The sequence below is a fragment of the Nycticebus coucang genome, chromosome 1 (genome assembly GCF_027406575.1).
Source record: "Nycticebus coucang isolate mNycCou1 chromosome 1, mNycCou1.pri, whole genome shotgun sequence".
Lineage (NCBI taxonomy): Eukaryota > Metazoa > Chordata > Mammalia > Primates > Lorisidae > Nycticebus > Nycticebus coucang.
The window spans coordinates 10,244,040-10,262,505 of NC_069780.1; the positions used below are offsets into that span (position 1 = coordinate 10,244,040).

At 36.2% G+C, this 18,466-nt stretch overlaps 1 protein-coding gene across 1 annotated transcript in view; it reads left to right on the top strand.

Annotated features, from left to right (window-relative positions):
• Positions 1–18,466, top strand: part of CFAP299 (cilia and flagella associated protein 299) — a 512,688-nt gene that overhangs the window by 10,426 nt on the left and 483,796 nt on the right. Inside the window, exon 2 of the mRNA XM_053594869.1 lies at positions 11,239–11,369. Within this exon, the coding sequence (XP_053450844.1) occupies positions 11,239–11,369 (131 nt within the window). The remainder of the gene's footprint in view (positions 1–11,238; positions 11,370–18,466) is intronic.

The following is an 18,466-nucleotide window of genomic DNA, read 5'->3' on the forward strand; positions in this document are numbered from 1 at the left end:
GAATGTATATTCTTTATGGTTGGGATAGAGTGTTCTATATGCATCTATCAAGCACAGTTGTTCTAGGATTCATTTAAATCTCTTATATCTTTGTTTAATTTCTGTTTAGAGGATCTGTGGAGCTCTGTAAGAGGGGTGTTAAAGTCCCCTGTTATTATGGTATTATCAGATATCATATTGCTCAGACTGAGTAAGGTCTGTTTCAAGAATCTGGGAGCATTTAAATTGGGTACATAAATATTTAGAATTGAAACATCTTCTTGTTGTATTTTTCCCTTGACCAATATAAAGTGACCATCTTTGTCTTTTTTGACTTTAGTTGCTTTAAATCCACATGTATCTGAAAATAAGATTGCAACTCCTCTTTTCTTCTGAATTCCAATGCCTGAAAGATTGTCTTCCAACCCTTGACTCTGAGTTTTAATTTGTCTTTTGAAGCCAGGTGTGTTTCTTGCAGACAGCAAATGGATGGCTTGTGTTTTTTAATCCAGTCAGCCAATCTATGTCTCTTCAGTGGAGAATTCAAGCCATTAACATTTATTGAGATAATTGATAAGTCTGGTAGTATTCTATTCATCTTATTTTGTGAGAGTCCATTGCTTAGTTTTATCTTTTGCATCAGTGTGGAGGTTAGGTTCTGTCCTTTAATTTCTGAGTTCTTACTTTGCTGCTGATCCATTGTGGTGGTCAGTGTGCGGAACAGGTTGAAGTATTTCCTGTAGAGCTGGTCTTGTTGTGGCGAATTTCCTCAGTGTTTGTATATCCGTAAATGATTTGATTTCTCTGTCAATTTTTAAGCCTAGCTTAGCGGGGTACAGAATTCTGGGCTGGAAATTGTTCTGTTTAAGTAGATTAAAGGTAGATGACCGTTGTCTTCTTGCTTGGAAAGTTTCATTAGAGAAATCTGCGGTCACTCTGATGGATTTGCCCCTGTAGGTCAACTGGCACTTACTCCTGGCAGCTTGCAGAATCTTTTCTTTTGTCTTGACTTTGGACAGGTTCATCACAATGTGTCTTGGAGAAGCTCGCTTAGAGTTGAGGAGACCTGGGGTCCGATAGCCCTCTGAAAGCAGTGTGTCAGAATCTTTGGTGATATTTGGGAAATTTTCTTTTATAATATTCTCTAGTATGGCTTCCATTCTTCTGGGGCATTCTTCTTCCCCTTCTGGAATTCTTATAACTTGTATGTTGGAACGCTTCATAAAGTCCCATAATTCTGACAGTGAACGTTCTGCTTTCTCTCTCTTCTTTTCTGCCTCTTTTACTATCTGAGTTATCTCAAGAACTTTGTCTTCTACCTCTGAAATTCTTTCTTCTGCATGGTCTAACCTGTTGCTGATACTTTCCATTGCATCTTTAAGTTCCCTAATTGACTGTTTCAGTTCCTTCAGCTCTGCTATATCCTTTTTATATTCTTCATATCGTTCATCTCTTATTTGATTCTGTTTTTGGATTTCCTTTTGGTTATTTTCCACTTTATTAGCAGTGTCCTTCATTGTTTCCATCATTTCTTTCATTGTTTTCAACATGTGTATTCTAAATTCCCTTTCTATCATTCCTAACATTTCTTTATAGGTGGAATCATCTGCAGTAGCTACCTCATGGTCCCTTGGCGGGGTTGTTCTGGACTGGTTCTTCATGTTGCCTGGAGTTTTCTGCTGATTCTTCCTCATGAGTGATTTCTTTTATCTGTTTCCTTGTCCTAATTTTCCTTTCACTTCCTCTTGCTCTTTAAGTTCTCATGCCTGTGGACTAAGGGTTCAATGAGTCCTTTTGGTACAGGACCAGAAGGGTTGGAAGGTTGAAGAGCAAAAAAGGGATGAAAGAAAGGAGGACCGAGTGAAAAGAAAAAAAAAATAGAGAAAGGAGAAGGGGTGGGTAAAAGGAATATTGACAAAAAGAAGAGAGGCACAGGAAGAGGGAGACAGAGCAGTATAGGTGTACAGTAAGGTACTTTGACACAACCTTAAAAAAACCCCACCTTCTGGGGGTGCCCAGTTGGGTGGTTCCCTCGAGGTCAGCAGCTCTTTGCTAACCTGATCAGACACAGTACCCCACCTCCACCAAGTAGAGAGGAAAGAGAAAAATGTTATAAATCAAACCAAAACAAGCAAACAGAAATCTTTATGGGATAGAATTGGGTGAAAAACCAAATAATAGCAGTAGAAACACTAGCAAAAATGAATTTCTAGTTATTGAAAAAGGCAGCAAAGGCAGCAAATTATAATTAAACTAGAAAAATTGAGAAAGAAAAAAGATATGTATGGAAAAGGTTGAAATTAAACAATAAAACAACATCAACAACATCAAAATAAACAAAAAAACAACCAAACCAAAAAGAAAAAAAAACACAACCAAAAACAAAGCAGTATGTATATGTTGTTTAATATTCTCTGGGCAACACGTGGTCTTTTCGGTTATTAGATGTTAATCACAGTTCTGATACGACTAGAGGCTGTTGATTTCTCAAACCCCAGCAGGTAGACACCCTAAATCTCTCTTCAGCCCACTTAAAAGGCAGTTTGAACTTGTAAACTTGCTGAGCAGAATCTTTCCCAGGAAAGTGCTTGTCGCTGGAATCACTGCTGAAGTGGCTATCCACTTACCGAGTGTGCCAAAACCCATCTCACTCTGCCCCTGAGGGTTAGGGCTGCAAGGCGGCTCAGGCCCCACCCTTAGACTACTCAGTCGCTAGGTTACCAGCTCCCACTGGGATTCTAGCTCTGCGACCCTGAGGGCGGAGCTTGCCAGGGCAGATCACTCACAATGGGTCCCTGTGGCCCACAGCCAAACACTATTAGCTCCGTCTGGCTCAGCGGCTCAGAACTCCAGATATGTTTTAATACTCCAGATTGTAGGGAAGAGGTGATTCCTAACAGGAAACTATAGAGTTCTGTTTAAAAAGAAAATGAATTCTCAATAGTCAAAAAATTAAAAAAAAAACCATAAATACTTGACTCACAAGAGTAAACATGCCCAATGCTTTAGAGGAGGAGAAATTTCTGTTACTTATCTTAGATTCATCTTCCTAGTGCTCATTCCATACTATAGAACTTGACTTTCTTGAAGGTCCAAAGTCTGCAAGTCTTGGCCTGGTCTCCTCTGAGTTCATGCTCAGATACTCTGCCCTTTTATAATCTACATGACTGTTTCTTGACCAGCACATTGTACCCCTTGATTGCACTAATGTACACAGCTATGATTTAACAATAAAAAAAAAAAAGACTCAGATGCAGTCTATGAGGATGAAACCCATGTCAGGCTCTCACCTCTCCTACCCTCTGATTTGGGTGATGGAACTGTTCTGCAGGAGATTCTGGGACTGTTAGTCACAGAACTAAATATGCATCTGGCCCAGAAGTTGTAGAAACTGAAGGAAGAAATTCGGCAAAAGCTAAAACAATATGGCTGCTACTTCACTTCTGCCTTTGAAAACTGTTACAAATGTCCCTGGTGGCTTACCCTAATCTGTAACTAACCCGGGAAAGAAAATGATGGGAAATGAAGTTTCAGTCTAGCTAAGTTATTACTATATAAATTCACTACATATGTCATCTTTTATTTTTTCACAAGGAGAACATATTTATGTCTTACTTTTATAATTAAAAATTAGTGAAAAGAAAAGGATGCAAGTTTCTTAAATTTTATAGGACCTGACATAGCCCTGTCATTGATTCAGAAAAGAATAGAAAATGAAATAGAAAACTATAGACCAATTTTACTTATGAACTGAATGAAAGAAATTTATAATGAACCTAGGAATATATTAATACATAATATATCAGAGGGAAAGTAGTATGATTTATTATAGGAATGCAAGAACTTACGACATTAATGAATAAAAAAGAAGAAAAGATCATCCCGAGAGATGCAGAAAAAGCACATAATAAAATCTCAAATGCACTTTTATCCTCACTTGAGAAGGAGTATATTCAAATAGCAGAAAACTTCATACTCAGCTATTAAACATTTGAAAGTTTAGTATTCAAATGAGAAAGATGATAAAAAATAGTGGCAGTTACCAGCGCTCTTATTGGCAGTCTGGATAATGGAATGCTGCAATTTCAGAAGAGTGCCATAAATATCTGGAAGGCGTCAGAATGCTATTATTCGTAGGAAATATGATTATCTAAAATGAAAATGCAAGAATGATGAGCTAAAACCTTATTAGGAAAGAATGAGTGAGTTCAGAAAAGAAATCTGAAATTGAGCTGTAACTGCTCTGTTTACCAGCAACATACAAGGTAATAACAAAAAAAAATTAGAGAAAATGAACAGAGCCTCAGTAACTGTGGGGCAATGTCAAACAGACTAATGTGCACAAGTGGAGTCCCAAAGAAATGGAGAGAAGGAGGTAAGAAGACGAGGTTAAAAGAAAATGACCAAAGAGTTTCCAAAGTTTATGAAAGCTGTATATCCACACAGCCGGGAGTCCCGTGAAAAGAAAACACTGCAAGGAATGTCTTCATATAATCACTGAAAACTGGTGATAAATAGAAAATTGTAAAGGCAGCCCAAGTAAAAGGATTATCTTATAAAGTAAAACAAAGACAAGAATGACTGAACACTGCTCATCAGAACCCATGCAGACCATGGAAGAATGGAATACGTTTCCAACTGCTGAAAGATAAAAATAATTTAAAAAGTCAACCTACAACACTGAATCTAGATGAAAATAAAAATTAAGGTGAGTTTTTTTCAACCAAACCCACACCAAGATAATTTATTAGTATCAAATGTACATTACAAGAAATGTTGATTTAGGTAGCTAGAAAATCATGTGTAGCAGGAAACTTTCACCAGAAATGTTAAGTATGTGAAAAAAAATATCTGTCTCTCAGTTTATAATGTCTTTAATGTACTTAGAGAAAACTACGTGAAGAAATTTTTTATCTTTAAAGGAGCCATTTAAAGAAAAAATTAATAACATTGTATTTTGTGGCTGAAGCCTATATAGAATTAAAATATGAAATAATAACAGCACAAATGATAGGAGAGTGTAATGTTGTAGTGGGTCTTCTATTTGAAATGTTACAATAAGTTTTTGAAGATAGAATGTAATATGGGAAGTGTTTTTCTTGTAAAATTTAGAGCGGCAACTAAAAAATAAAGTGGAAATATAATTCGCAACCCAGTAGCGGAGGAACAATGAAATACTAAAACAAAACAAAACAAACAAACAGAAAAAAAAAACCTCACTCATTGCAACAGAAATTAAATAAATAGATCAAATAAAAAATGAAATCATAAGGTATAGATTAAAACCCAACAATACTGAAAATTACATTCAATGCAAATGATCTAAAACTATAATTGAAAAGTTGAGGTTGTCAGAATAAATAGAAATTCAGGAAGCATATATGCTGTCTCCTTTAAATATAAGTAACACAATTTAATATAAAATATATTAATCAAATAGATTAAAAGGATGGAAAACATGTGTCATGCAAATATAAACAATAGAAAAATTATAATGAGAACCTTACTATCAGGAAGAGCAGACCTCGGAGCATGAAATATTTCAGGGGAAAAAAGGGAATATCTATGTAGTCAATTATAAATATGGGTCAATTAAGCAAGATGTTATAATAAACATTTATGTACCTCATAACAGACCTTCAAAATGTATGAAGTAAAACTGATAAAAATTGAAAAAATAGACACATCCATGATTATAACTAGACATAAACATTTCTTTTTCAGTAATTGATAGACCCAGAAGATAGAAAATATGTAAGGATATAGAAGCTTTAAAGAGCGCCAAGGACCTTCATCTGGATATACCTGACATTAAAATTGGAAAACATATATTATTATAAATGTAAATTACAAACATATTTCACTTATAAATGAGGATACAACATCCTAAACAACATATTAACAAGTTGAATTAAAAATTGTTGTTCAAATAATGTAGTTTGGTCAAAATTAATCCAGATAAAGTAGATGATTTGGAAGTATTTCTTCTTTTTCTATTGTCCATAAGATTTGGCATGATGTGTTTCGTTTTGAAATTATCTTCTATTTTTATTTATAAACATTAGTTGTCCATTTTTTGAGACTTTGGAAAAAAAAAAGAAGACATTAACTGATGACTCCATACTGAACCTCAGAGTCAAAGCATTCTGTGATAGACGTACTTTTATCTGACAATGTGAATGTTACTTTTTTTGCACTATTATTATTATTGTTGCTCAATATTTCGTTGCAGCAATCGTCTGATTTCTTTTCTGAATATATTTATCTTTGTTTATTCTTTACGAGGTTTTTATCTCTAGTTCTTATCTTAAACATTGTTATTGTTATTAAATGTTAAGCCTTTTTAATTTTGTGAAGGCAAAAAGTGGAAACCAAATAAACAGATGTGTATGTATAGAGAGAGAGAGAAAAAAAAGAACACTAAGGACCCACCTGGCCTAATTTGATATTTGTGGAGTAATACATACACAATAATAGAATACATTTTTTTTTTCAAATGCACGTGAAACATTTATGAAGGACAACTGTATACTGGGTTATAAAACAAACCACGATGTATTTAAATATTGAAGTCATGCAGAATTATATTGTGTGATCATTACAGAATTAAAAATAGAAATCAATCCCAGAAATATACCTAAATTTTTTCCAAATATTTGGACATTAAATAACATTGTTCTAAATAACTCAGGGTCAAAGAAAAAAATTAAAAGGAAAATTTAGAAAGTTTTTTTATTTCAATAAAAGTGAAAATAAACCATATCAAAAATTTTTCGGATAGACCTAAAGGAATATATGGAGGGAAACTTATGGATTTAAAAGCTTATTTTGGAAAAGGGGAGATCTAAAAATTAATGCTCTTGATTCTACCTGGAGAAACTAGAAAACAAGGGCAAATTAAGTCCAAGTAAACAGATGAAAGGAAATAACAAAGATAAGAGGAGAAATCAAGTAAATAAGCAATTGCAAAATAATGGAGAAAACCAACTATACGAACAGCTCTCTTATGAAATGTCCATAACATCAACAAACCTCTAACAAGACTCATTGCCATCACCCCACTCACTCACTTCTTTTAAACTCATCTTCCTTTCTGAGGGCGGTTCTCACCCAATTACTGCTCATGATTGGTGCTATAAAGATGTGGCCACCTCCCATCAGTTTGGGACAACTCCAAAAGGCCCTTCTAACTCCAGGACTGCTGAGGCTCTTTGCAGTGAATTATCCCCACTGTCCAACCCTGCTTCCTCCCCCCCTTGAGGTGACAATCCCGATAGAGCTTTCCAGTAAACTTGCTGCACATAAACCTAAACCCAAAGTCTGTTTGGGGGAGATGCCCACTAAAATAGGCTTGTTTTTTAAATGCCATATCATTTTAATATTAGGAAACATGCATTCCCTAGATTAGTAAAATCAGTAGAAGACGGCATTGGAATATGCCATGTTTCTCAACACTCTTGACTCTGATCCTCCTATCTTGAATCAAGTGGCTGCTTCTGGAAGTGAGGCTTGAAATGTGGGGGGACCGGCGCCTTGTGGAGCTCTCTCCCTGTCTGTGTCGGTTGAGAGCGCAGCATCTGCATTATCTGTGGCAGAGCTGAGAGAGCAGAGACTAATCCACAGTCAAAATAGAAATTTAGAAATTGATTCTATATTTAAGAATCGGATGTACAAAAGCGTGGAATTATAAGTCAGTAGGAAAAAGCAGCCGTTTCACTAGTGGTTACAGCTGTCTCTTTCAGAATAGAAAAAAAAAAAACTTGAAAAAGTAAAAGCATTTCTTTTTCCAATACCAGACAGTGAAATATATTTCAAATGCCCTGAAAACGTAGGTGTAAAATCTACAAAGAGTTACAGGAAAACATGACCTCGGAAAAATATTTGTAGATATTTTAGAGCCACTTAGTTAATATATTTCATAAACATATAAAGTTTTAGAAATTAGTAATAAATGAGCAAAGTGTTTATTTAACAATTCAAAACAATTTAAAAAAGAAATGCACATGACTGATAAAAGTGTGAATAGATGGTGAACCTTACTAGCAATCAAATCAACGTAAATCAAATGAAAGTTTTTGTATATTTTTATTGTCTTAGGAAGACAGTGAAGTTAAAGCACAAGAGTGAGTTATGTACAATACCTTTCCTCACAGAGTTTATTGAATGTGTAGTTATTAAAATGCTATTGTATGTCTATTTAATGGAAAGGTGTTCAAGGTATATTGTTAAATGTCAAAGAAGTAGGCCCCGAGAGATTTCACACAGAGTGATTCTACTTTTGTTCAGAGAAACCCAGCACGTCCAAACACATGTCAGTAGCAAGGATTTCAGTGAGATCTGAGTGGGAAGATCATTGATGGTATGTTATGGGGTTTATATGTTTGCCTTATTTAATTTTTTCACAATAATAATGCATTAGTTTTCTATGTAGGAAAAGATAGAATGAGATTCATAGTACCCATTTAGTTGTGAGATGAGTGTCTCGCCTCCAGTTGTCTCATAAATTCCACATTTTTGAATCCTAGGGCAGAAAATGGAGAAAAGATACACACTTTTTTTTTTTTTAAACTAGCTTTCAAGTGGGCCTACAGATTTTGTTTTCCAATTCAAGTCTTTCTACCTGATATTTTGTAAAAAATCCTTCTAGATTCTAGCAATGGGGGAGCCGCCAATTGTTAGTGTTTGGCATTAAATGATACTTTTTCTCTGTAACCCTTAAAGATGTTGTTTTGGAGGTTGGGAAAAGAATTGTGTTAGAATTTGCAAGTCAAGATTCTCTGTTAAGCCAAACACCCCGAGAAACCCTCAGATTACTGGGATAATCTTGGGCATTGTATTCCCTTTGGGCTGGTAATTTTACTCTTAACTAAAATGTTTCCATGCAAGAAATATATTATCACATACACATGCAAAAAGAAAGAAGTATGTTACCATCCCGGGGAGATGACACGTGCTTAGGAAGGGTTTGATAATGGCAGCTGAAGCAACCAATAGCTATTTTCTGCTTGCGTTGTGAATAGACTCTGCCACCTACTGTGACACACGAGCACAGATGATCTAAATGATTTTGTGTAATCTGGGTAAGGGACACAGGAATACAAAATTCATTCAGTACACAAAATAAATACAGCTACTTTTCAATTGTCTTCAGTATATAAACTTCTGTGTTGACTACAAGAACTTCATATTTTTAAGAAGAGTCTCACGGTATCACTGAGCTAAGGGTCCTTTCTTTAGACTCACTTTTAGTAATATATTTAAGTAAATTAATTTTCAAGTGATCTCACTTTTGTAAATCCAATCTCAAATCTGCATGGCTTTTTCTATGAAACAATAATTCCACTAGGGGGAGCCATTTGCTTAGTTTTGTGTTTCAGGCTGTCTGGTAAAAACAGGGAAGACTATTAAGCAGGGGAACCATCTCAGAAACAAGGTCAACAGTTTTGGGTTTTCCAATGCCTAGTGCTTTGCATTGTAATAATTTGGCAAATATATACACATTGCTACATGACACTCAGTAGCAGTGTTTTTTTATTTGTTTGTTGCGACAGGGTCTTATTCTGTTGCCCCGGCTAGGTGGAGTGCTGTGGCATCAGCCTAGTTCATAGCAACCTCACACAGCTGGGCTCAAGTGATCTCCTGCTTTAGCCTCTCAGGTAACTATAGGCACCTGCCACAACAGTCGACTAATTTTCTATTTTTTAGTAGAGATGAGGTCTTACTCTTGCTGGTCTTGAACTTGAACTCCTGAGTTCAAGGGGATCCTCCTGCCTTGGCCTCCCAGGGTGCCAGGATTACAGGCATGAGACACCATGCCTGGCCGTATACTATCTATTTTTTCAATTTTTTTTTGAATACTCATACTTTAAAATAGCCACGTGGGTTGAATAGTTTATTACATGTGCATCTTAAGTTTTCTCATTTAATTGTTAGACAATTCTTGCATTAAATAGTGATGTACTAGTTAAGGGAATATAAGAATAAAATATATGATGTTTTCATTATATTTCAGGTATTTTATAATTCATTAAGATGATAATACTTTTATTAATACATAAATACATTTATGCAAAACTTTACTCTTTTTACCATAACTTCATGCAAAATGATACCTGTTCAAATCATGGAGAAACGATATTCTTTTTTGATTATCATGTTAAGTGGCAAAAATGTGCGAGACCGTTCTTAAAGAAACTGAAATCTTTAAGGCCTAAAATACTGTGGATTAAGTTTTTCCCCATTTGAAGTTTTTTGTTGTTATTGTCTTGGGTTCCTACTTTACTGTTTTTATTAGTACCAACATTGTATGGAAAGAACATCCTTGTGGTTAAGTAGGAAATCCATCACGTTGTCTTTGAAGTTACAATATTCTGAGTCATCAGTTAATTGACTTCGAGGAATTAAGTCTCTGAAACTTTGAACTTTCTGAAAGCCGCCTAGTTCTCTTTTTGTACTAGATTTTTAAAAAGTCTTTCTTGTATGAGCACTATTGTGCTAATTTTATTGTTTTAAAGATACACTGTTAATTAGGCACAGCTGTTTTCTTAAGTAAAACATAACAGACTTTTATCCTCCAGCCCCTTAAAGAAAATTTAGCGGTTGATATTTCCTTTTCTTCTCTTGTGAGAATGGGAAGACCAAATCTGGTGTGTATAAATGTATTGTTAGAAAGACTTCTGGATTTTCATATCTAATAGGTCATGACTTATTTATTTATTTATTTATTTATTTATTTATTTTGAGACAGAGCCTCAAGCTGCCCTCCTGGGTAGAGTGCTGTGACATCACAGCTCACAGCAACCTCCAACACCTGGGTTTAAGCGATTCTCTTGCCTCAGCCTCCCAAGTAGCTGAGATTACAGGCACCTGCCACAAGGCCTGGCTATTTTTCGGTTGTAGTTGTCATTGTTGTTTGGCAGGCCTGGGTTGGATTCAAACCCACCAGCTCTGGTGTATGTGGCTGGCACCTTAGCCACTTGAGCTACAGGTGCCGAACCAATGTCTCATTTTAAAATAATAAGCATGATTTGTCATTTTAACAATTACTTGGTATATATCTGAGCAAGTAAAATATTCTCCCACACATCTACCAATTGGTTCTTTCTTTTTTCTTTTTTAATTTCAGGTTGGTACGAGGGTACAAATGACCCAATGGGTCCAATGTAAGGGTATTTAGCACACCCTCTGGGTGAAGCGCTCAATTACAACTTGGACTTAACGTAACCTAATCCTTTGCACTCAATTGATTTTTTTCTTTAGGATGAAAGCTTGGCCCGCCAGTTGGTGGAGCTAGGATATCGAGGGACTGGAGAGATAGTGAAAAGGGAAGATTTTGAAGCGAGGAAGGCATCTATAGAGATTGCAAGGCTGGCTGAAAGAATTCAGAAAAAGTAAGTGTCCAAGCTCTAAATCAAGAGTTTATGTTATATTCTGGAGTCTCTAAAAAAAACAACTCAATGTTGTTGGCATTGTTGTAACTTGGAAACAGTGGCTTGAGCAGGTGAAGCTTGGGTTATCCTACACACGTGTACTGCCTGCTAGGAACTGGAACAACTGTAATGTGCTCACGATAAAGGCACTCATGACTTTGAGCTACTCATTTGAGAACTATAAGCACCAAAATATAGTCCTCATACCAATAAAATCTTGTAAGAAAGGAACTCTATTATTGGTTTTATGCATTTATACACTAAAAACATAAGTGACTTTTGCTGTTCTTTGTACTTTTGGGGCCTGTAAGTCTTTGTCATTGTTAATATTCTCACATTATTTCCAAGCACTGATTGACTCAACTTTATGAATAATCACTGACTTCTGTTAATGTGACTGATACGTATATCAATACATGACTAATGTTATATATTATTATATAATCTATGGTCATGTTAAACAAGAACCTAATAAAATATATTACAACATATAAGAAAAGAGAAGCATTCTTAAGATGAACAGAATCAAACTGATAAGGCAATTTTATAAAAACGTGACAAAGCAATCATCTATTTAATTCTTTAAAATGAATGAGTGCTCAGTATTGGAGTGGAAATTACTTAGTAAACAGTATATTATTATTATATAACATCTTTAAAAAATCCCGTAATTATGAGTGTAATGACCCATGTATTCATTATAAAAAATAACATTTGGTAGTAGAATGTGCCTTGTTTCTGGGAAGGTGTGATTTTAAGCGCTATTCGAGTGGTTTTGTGTTTTCAGAATCATAAACTGTTGGAATTTAACACACTGATATTTGGGGACGTATTAGTTTTTATTGCTGCCATACATGTTACCACAAACTTAGTGGTGCTAGAGAAACACAAATTGCTTTGTTCATAGTTTTTTTTTTTAATTAAATCATAGCTGTGTACATTAATATGATCATGGGGTACCATACACTGGTTTTATAGACCGTTTGACACATTTTCATCACACTGGTTAACAGAGCCTTCCTGGCATTTTCTTAGTTATTGGGTTAAGACATTTACATTCTACATTTACTAAGTTTCACATGTACCCTTGTAAGATGCACCGCAGGTGTAATCCCACCAATCACCCTCCCTCTGCCCTTCCTCCCCCCTCCCTCCCCTGCCCTCTCCCCTTCCCCATATTTTTAGGTTATAACTGGGTTATAGCTTTCATGTGAAAGCCATAAATTAGTTTCATAGTAGGGATGATTACATTGGATACTTTTTATTCCATTCTTGAGATACTTTACTAAGAAGAATATGTTCCAGCTCCATCCATGTAAACATGAAAGAGGTAAAGTCTCCATCTTTCTTTAAGGCTACATAATATTCCATGGTGTACATATACCACAATTTATTAATCCATTTGTGGATCGATGGGCACTTGGTCTTTTTCCATGACTTAGCAATTATGAATTGGGCTGCAATAAGAATTCTGGTACAAATATCTTGTTATAATGTGATTTTTGGTCTTCTGGGTGTATACCTAGTAGAGGAATTATAGGATTGAATGGCAGATCTATTTTAGATCTCTAAGTGTTCTCCAAACATCTTTCCAAAAGGAATGTATTAATTTGCCTTCCCACCAGCAGTGTAGAAGTATTCCCTTTTCTCCACATCCACGCCAACATCTCTGGTCTTGGGAATTTGTGATATGGGCTAATCTTACTGGAGTTAGATGATATCTCAGAGTAGTTTTGATTTGCATTTCTCTGATGATTAAAGATGATGAGCATTTTTTCATATGTCTGTAGGCCGTGCTCCTGTCTTCTTCAGAGAAGTTTCTCTTCAAGTCCCTTGCCCAGCCTGTGGTGGGATTCCTTGTTCTTTTCTTACTTATACGTTTCTCTGTGGATTCTGGTTATTAAACCTTTGTCAGAGACATAACCTGCAAATATCTTCTCCCATTCTGAGGGCTGTTTGCTTGCTTCACTTACTGTGTTCTTGGCTGTGCAGAAGCTTTTTATTTTGATCACGTCCCAGTAGTGTATTTTTGAAGCTGCTTCAATTGCCTGGGTGGTCCTCCTCATAAAATACTCACCCAGGCCGATTTCTTCAAGGGTTTTCCCTGCAATCTCTTCCCTGCAATCTCTTCTAGTATTTTTATAGTTTCATGTCTTAAGTTTAAATCTTTTATCCAGTGAGAGTCTATCTTAGTTAATGGTGAAAGGTGTGGGTCCAGTTTCAGTCTTCTAAGGTTGTCAGCCAGTTCAACCAGCACCATTCGTTAAATAGGGAATCCTTTCCCCACTGAATGTTTTTAATTGGCTTGTCAAAGATCAAATAACAGTAAGTAGCTGGATTCATCTCTTGGTTTTCTATTCTGTTCCAGACATCTACTTCTCTTTTTTTGTGCCAGTACCATGCTGTTTTGATCACTGTTGATTTATTGTATAGTCTGAGGTCTGGTAGCATGATTCCTCCTGCTTCGTTTTTATTTCTGAGTAATGTCTTGGCTATTCGAGGTTTTTTCCGATTTTATATAAAATGAAGTATTATTTTTTCAAGATCTTTAAAGTATGACAGTGGAGTTTTAATAGAGATTGCATTAAAATTGTATATTGCTTTGAGTAGTATAGACATTTTAACAATGTTGATTCTTCCCAGCCATGAGCATGGTATGTTTTTCCATTTGTTAACATTTTCAGCTATTTCTTTTCTTAGAGTTTCATAGTTTTCTTTATAGAGATTTTTCACATCCTTTGTTAGATAAACTCCCAAATATTTCATCTTCTTTGGGAATACTGTGAATAGAATAGAGTCCTTAACTGTTTTTTCAGCTTGACTATTTTTGATATATATAAAGGCTACCTATTTATGAATGTTGATTTTGTAACCTGAGATGCTGCTGTATTCCTTGATCACTTCTAAGAGTTTTGTAGTAGAATCCCTGGTGTTTTCCAGATATACAATCATATCATCTGTGAAGAGCAAAAGTTTGATCTCTTCTGACCCTATATGGATACCCTTGATTGCCTTTTCTTCCCTAATTGCGGTGGCTAAAACTTCCATTACAATGTTAAAGAGCAGTGGAGAACAATGGGCAGCCTTGTTTGGTTCCTGATCTGAGTGGAAATGATTTCAGTTTAACTCCATTCAATAAGATATTGGCTGTGGGTTTGCTGTAGCTGGCCTCTATCAGTTTAAGAAATGTCCCTTCTATAGCAATTTTCTAAAGTGTTCTGATCATGAAGGGATGCTGGATATTATCAAAAACTTTTTTCTGCATCAATTGAGAGAATCATATGGTCTTTGTTTTTTAATTTATTTATGTGCTGAATTATATTTATGGATTTACGTATATTGAACCAGTCTTGAGACCCTGGGATAAAACTGACTTGGTCATGATGCATAATTTGTTTGGTGTGTTGCTGGATTCTGTTTGTTAGGATCTTGTTGGAAAATTTTGCATCTATATTAATTAGTGATATTGGTCTATAATTTTCTTTTCTTGTTGGGTCTTTTCCCGGTTTGGGGATCAGGGTGATGTTTGCTTCATAGAATGTGTTGGGTAGTCTTCCTTCTTTTTCTATAATTTGGAACAGGTTGAGTAATATAGGTACTAGTTCCTGTTTAAAGGTTTGGGGGAATTCTGATGTGAAGCCATCTGGTCCCGGGCTTTTCTTTTTAGGGAGATTTCATATGGTTGATGCTATTCTAGAACTTGATATAGGCCTGTTCAACATTTCCACTTGATTCTGGCTAAGTTTTGGAAGGCGATGTGCTTCCAAGTATTGATCAATTTCCTTCAGATTTTCATATTTCTGAGAATAAAGTTTCTTGTAATATTCATTAAGGATTTTTTGAATTTCTGAGGAGTCTGTTGTTATTTCGTCTTTGTAGTTTCTGATTGATGAGATTAGAGATTTTACTCTTTTTTCCTGATTAGGTTGGCCAAAGGTTTATCTATTTTATTGACCTTTTCAAAAAACCAACTTTTTGATTTGTTTATCTGTTGTATTATTCTTTTGTTTTCAATTTCATTTAATTCTGCTCTGATTTTGGTTATTTCTTTTCTTCTACTGGGTTTGGGGTTGGAATGTTCTTCCTTTTCCAGTTGCTTGAGATGTCCCATTAAGTTGTTAACTTCCTCTCTTTCCGTTCTCTTGAGGAAGGCTTGCAGTACTATAAATTTCCCTCTTAGGACTGCCTTTGCGATATCCCAGAGGTCTGATAATTCATGTTTTCATTGTTTTATTCCAAAAATTTGGCATTTTCCTTTTAATCTCATCTCTGACCCAGCTATCTCTCAGCATAAGGTTATTTAACTCCTATGTTTTTGTATGAGTATGCAGATTCCTGTTGTTACTGAGTTCAACTTTTATTCCACGGTGGTCCAAGAAGATGCAAGGAATAATTTCTATTCCTTTAAATTTACTGAGGTTAGACTTGTGACCTAAGATGTGATCAGTTTTGGAGTATGATCCATGTATTCAGGATTTGTATTCAGTTTTGTTGGGATGAAATGTTCTGTAGCTGTCTGCTAAATCCAAATGTTGGATGGTTAGGTTTAAATCTAAAATTTTTTTGCTCGGCTTCTTATTGGAGAATTGATCCAACACTGCCAAAAGAGTGTTGAAATCTCTGACTATTATGGCGCTGGAGGAAATCAAGTTGCTCATGTCTGTTAGAGTTTCTCATAAATTGAGGCACATTCTGGTTGGATGCATAAATATTAATAATTGAAATCTCATCATATTGACTATTACCCTTAACAAATATGAAGTGACCATTCTTATCCTTCCTTACTTTTCCTGGTTTAAGCCTATTGTGTCTGCAAATAGAATTGCAACACCTGCTTTTTTTCTGGTTACCATTTGCCTGAAATATGGATGACCATCCTTTCACCCTGAGTCTATATTTATCTTTTAAGGTAAGATGTGATTCTCCTATGCAGCAAATATCTGGCCTGAGTTTTTGTATCCAATCAGCTAATCTGTGCCTCTTTAGAGGACAGTTTAAGCCGTTCACATTAATGGAGAATATTTATAAGTCCGGTAAAATTTTGGGTATCGAGTTTTTCAAAAGTCCAGTGGACATTTTTAACCCTTTCACCAATTTGGAAGTTGGAGTTTGATCAAAATTTTCTGAGTGAGTTTACTTTTGTGGTAGAGGATTGGGCTGGTTATTATGGAGGATAGGTCTGAGAATATCCTAAAGAGCTGGTTTGGTTATGGCAAATTTCCTCAACATATGAATGTCATTAAAGTATATGATTTCTCCATCATAAATTCTCCATCTCAGTTTAGCTGGATACAGGATCCAGGGTTGAAAGTTATTTTGCTTTAGGAGATTAAAAGTCGATGACCACCCTCTTCTGGTTTGAAAAGTTTCAGCAGAGAGATCTGCAGTCATTCTAATATTCTTCCCTTTGTAGGTAATAGATTTCTTACATCTGGCTGCTTTCAGAATTTTCTCCTTCATATTAACTTTAGTTAATTATGGTATGCCTTGTGGATGTCTTATTTGGATTGAGTCATGCTGGGGTTCTGAAATTGTCTGCCATCTAAATTTCAGAATCTCTTGGCATGTCTGGGAAATTCTCTTTCATAATTTCATGGAGAAGGGCCTCTGTACCTTGTGAGGCCACTTCATCACTTTCAGTGATTCCAATGAGGCAGATATTAGCCTTCTTTGAATTATCCCAGAGCTCTCTGAGAGAATTATCCGTTTTTGGTCTCCATTTATCTTACTCTTTGAGAGTTTGCGAGTGTTCAAAAGCTTTGTCTTCAATGTCAGAAATCCTTTCTTCTGCTTGCTCCACTCTGTTACTGAGGGATTCTACTGTATTTTTCAGATCTTTGAGGGCTGCAAATTCTTGCTTCAGTGCGTCAAAATCTTTGATGGTTTTGTCTTTAAATTACTTGAATTCTTGAGACAACTTTTGAATTTCTCCTCGAATTTCTAATTCTGACTTTTGAATTGCTCCTTGAATTTCTAATTCCAAATTTTCCTCCATTCTATTAATCTTGTTTGCAATCCAAATTCTGAATTTGGCCAGCTGTTTATGAATGGGATCTTCAGTTACATCTGCCATATCTTTCCTTAGGGGTGGGTGGTGATCTATTCTGGTTATTCATTTTACCAGAGTTTTTCTGCTGATTCTGCCCCATGATTATTTTACACCATTTGATTTTTCCCCTGTAGCCATACAGTGCTACAGCCTGAGAAACTGGGGATCTGTTTAGTGTGGTGGGGCTAAGTGGTTCTGTCTTGTTTTCAGCTGGTCTCTGTCTGACCTTAGTGAAACAGTTACTCTGGGTTGAAATCTCAACTGTGGAGAAATACCAGCAATTAAGTCACACCCCCCCCCCACCGACAACAATTGGAAAAGGAAAATCAATCCTTCCTCCCACCACACATCCAGGGCTCCAGTTGAATGGTCCTCAGGTGATTGGCTCAGTTCAAAAGGTCCAAATCAATTGTCTTAGTCAGCACTGGTCTTAGTTGGGAGAGTTTAAAACGTCTCTTGCAACTGGTTCACAGGGTCTGGGGACAACTCAGATATGACTTGCTCCAGTGCTCTGTGAAGTCAGGAGGACCCACCCAGCAAATAGATTAGTCTGGGAAGGTGGATGCCTCCCTCCCCACCTTGCACCTCTGTCATACCCAGTCACTGATAGCCCCGCAGGGCTGTGACCCAGTTGCCTCCAGTGAGCAGGTACTCCAGGTGTTTGCACCTGCCTGAATCACAAGGAAATCTATATCTGCTCAGCCAGGCCGCTGCTCTCTGCCTCCATCTGGCAGGGAGATGTGAGGCCTGACAACCTTGGGCACTTGATGGAGGCTGGTGGGAGTTCACTCAGTTCTAGCCCCGCCCCTGATTGATGTTAGTGACAGAAGAGAACAACTTTGTGCGAATTTGTTTCTGTCCAGGCTAAATTTCCCTGCAGAAGAGAAGCTGTTTTGAGTTCCCAGAAACTGCACCTCAGGCCCTGTCTTTGCTCCTGCAGGTTTGTGTTCACAGCACAGTTAGCTGTCAGTTCTACGCTCCTGCCTTCCTTTGTCTATAGGCTGATGAT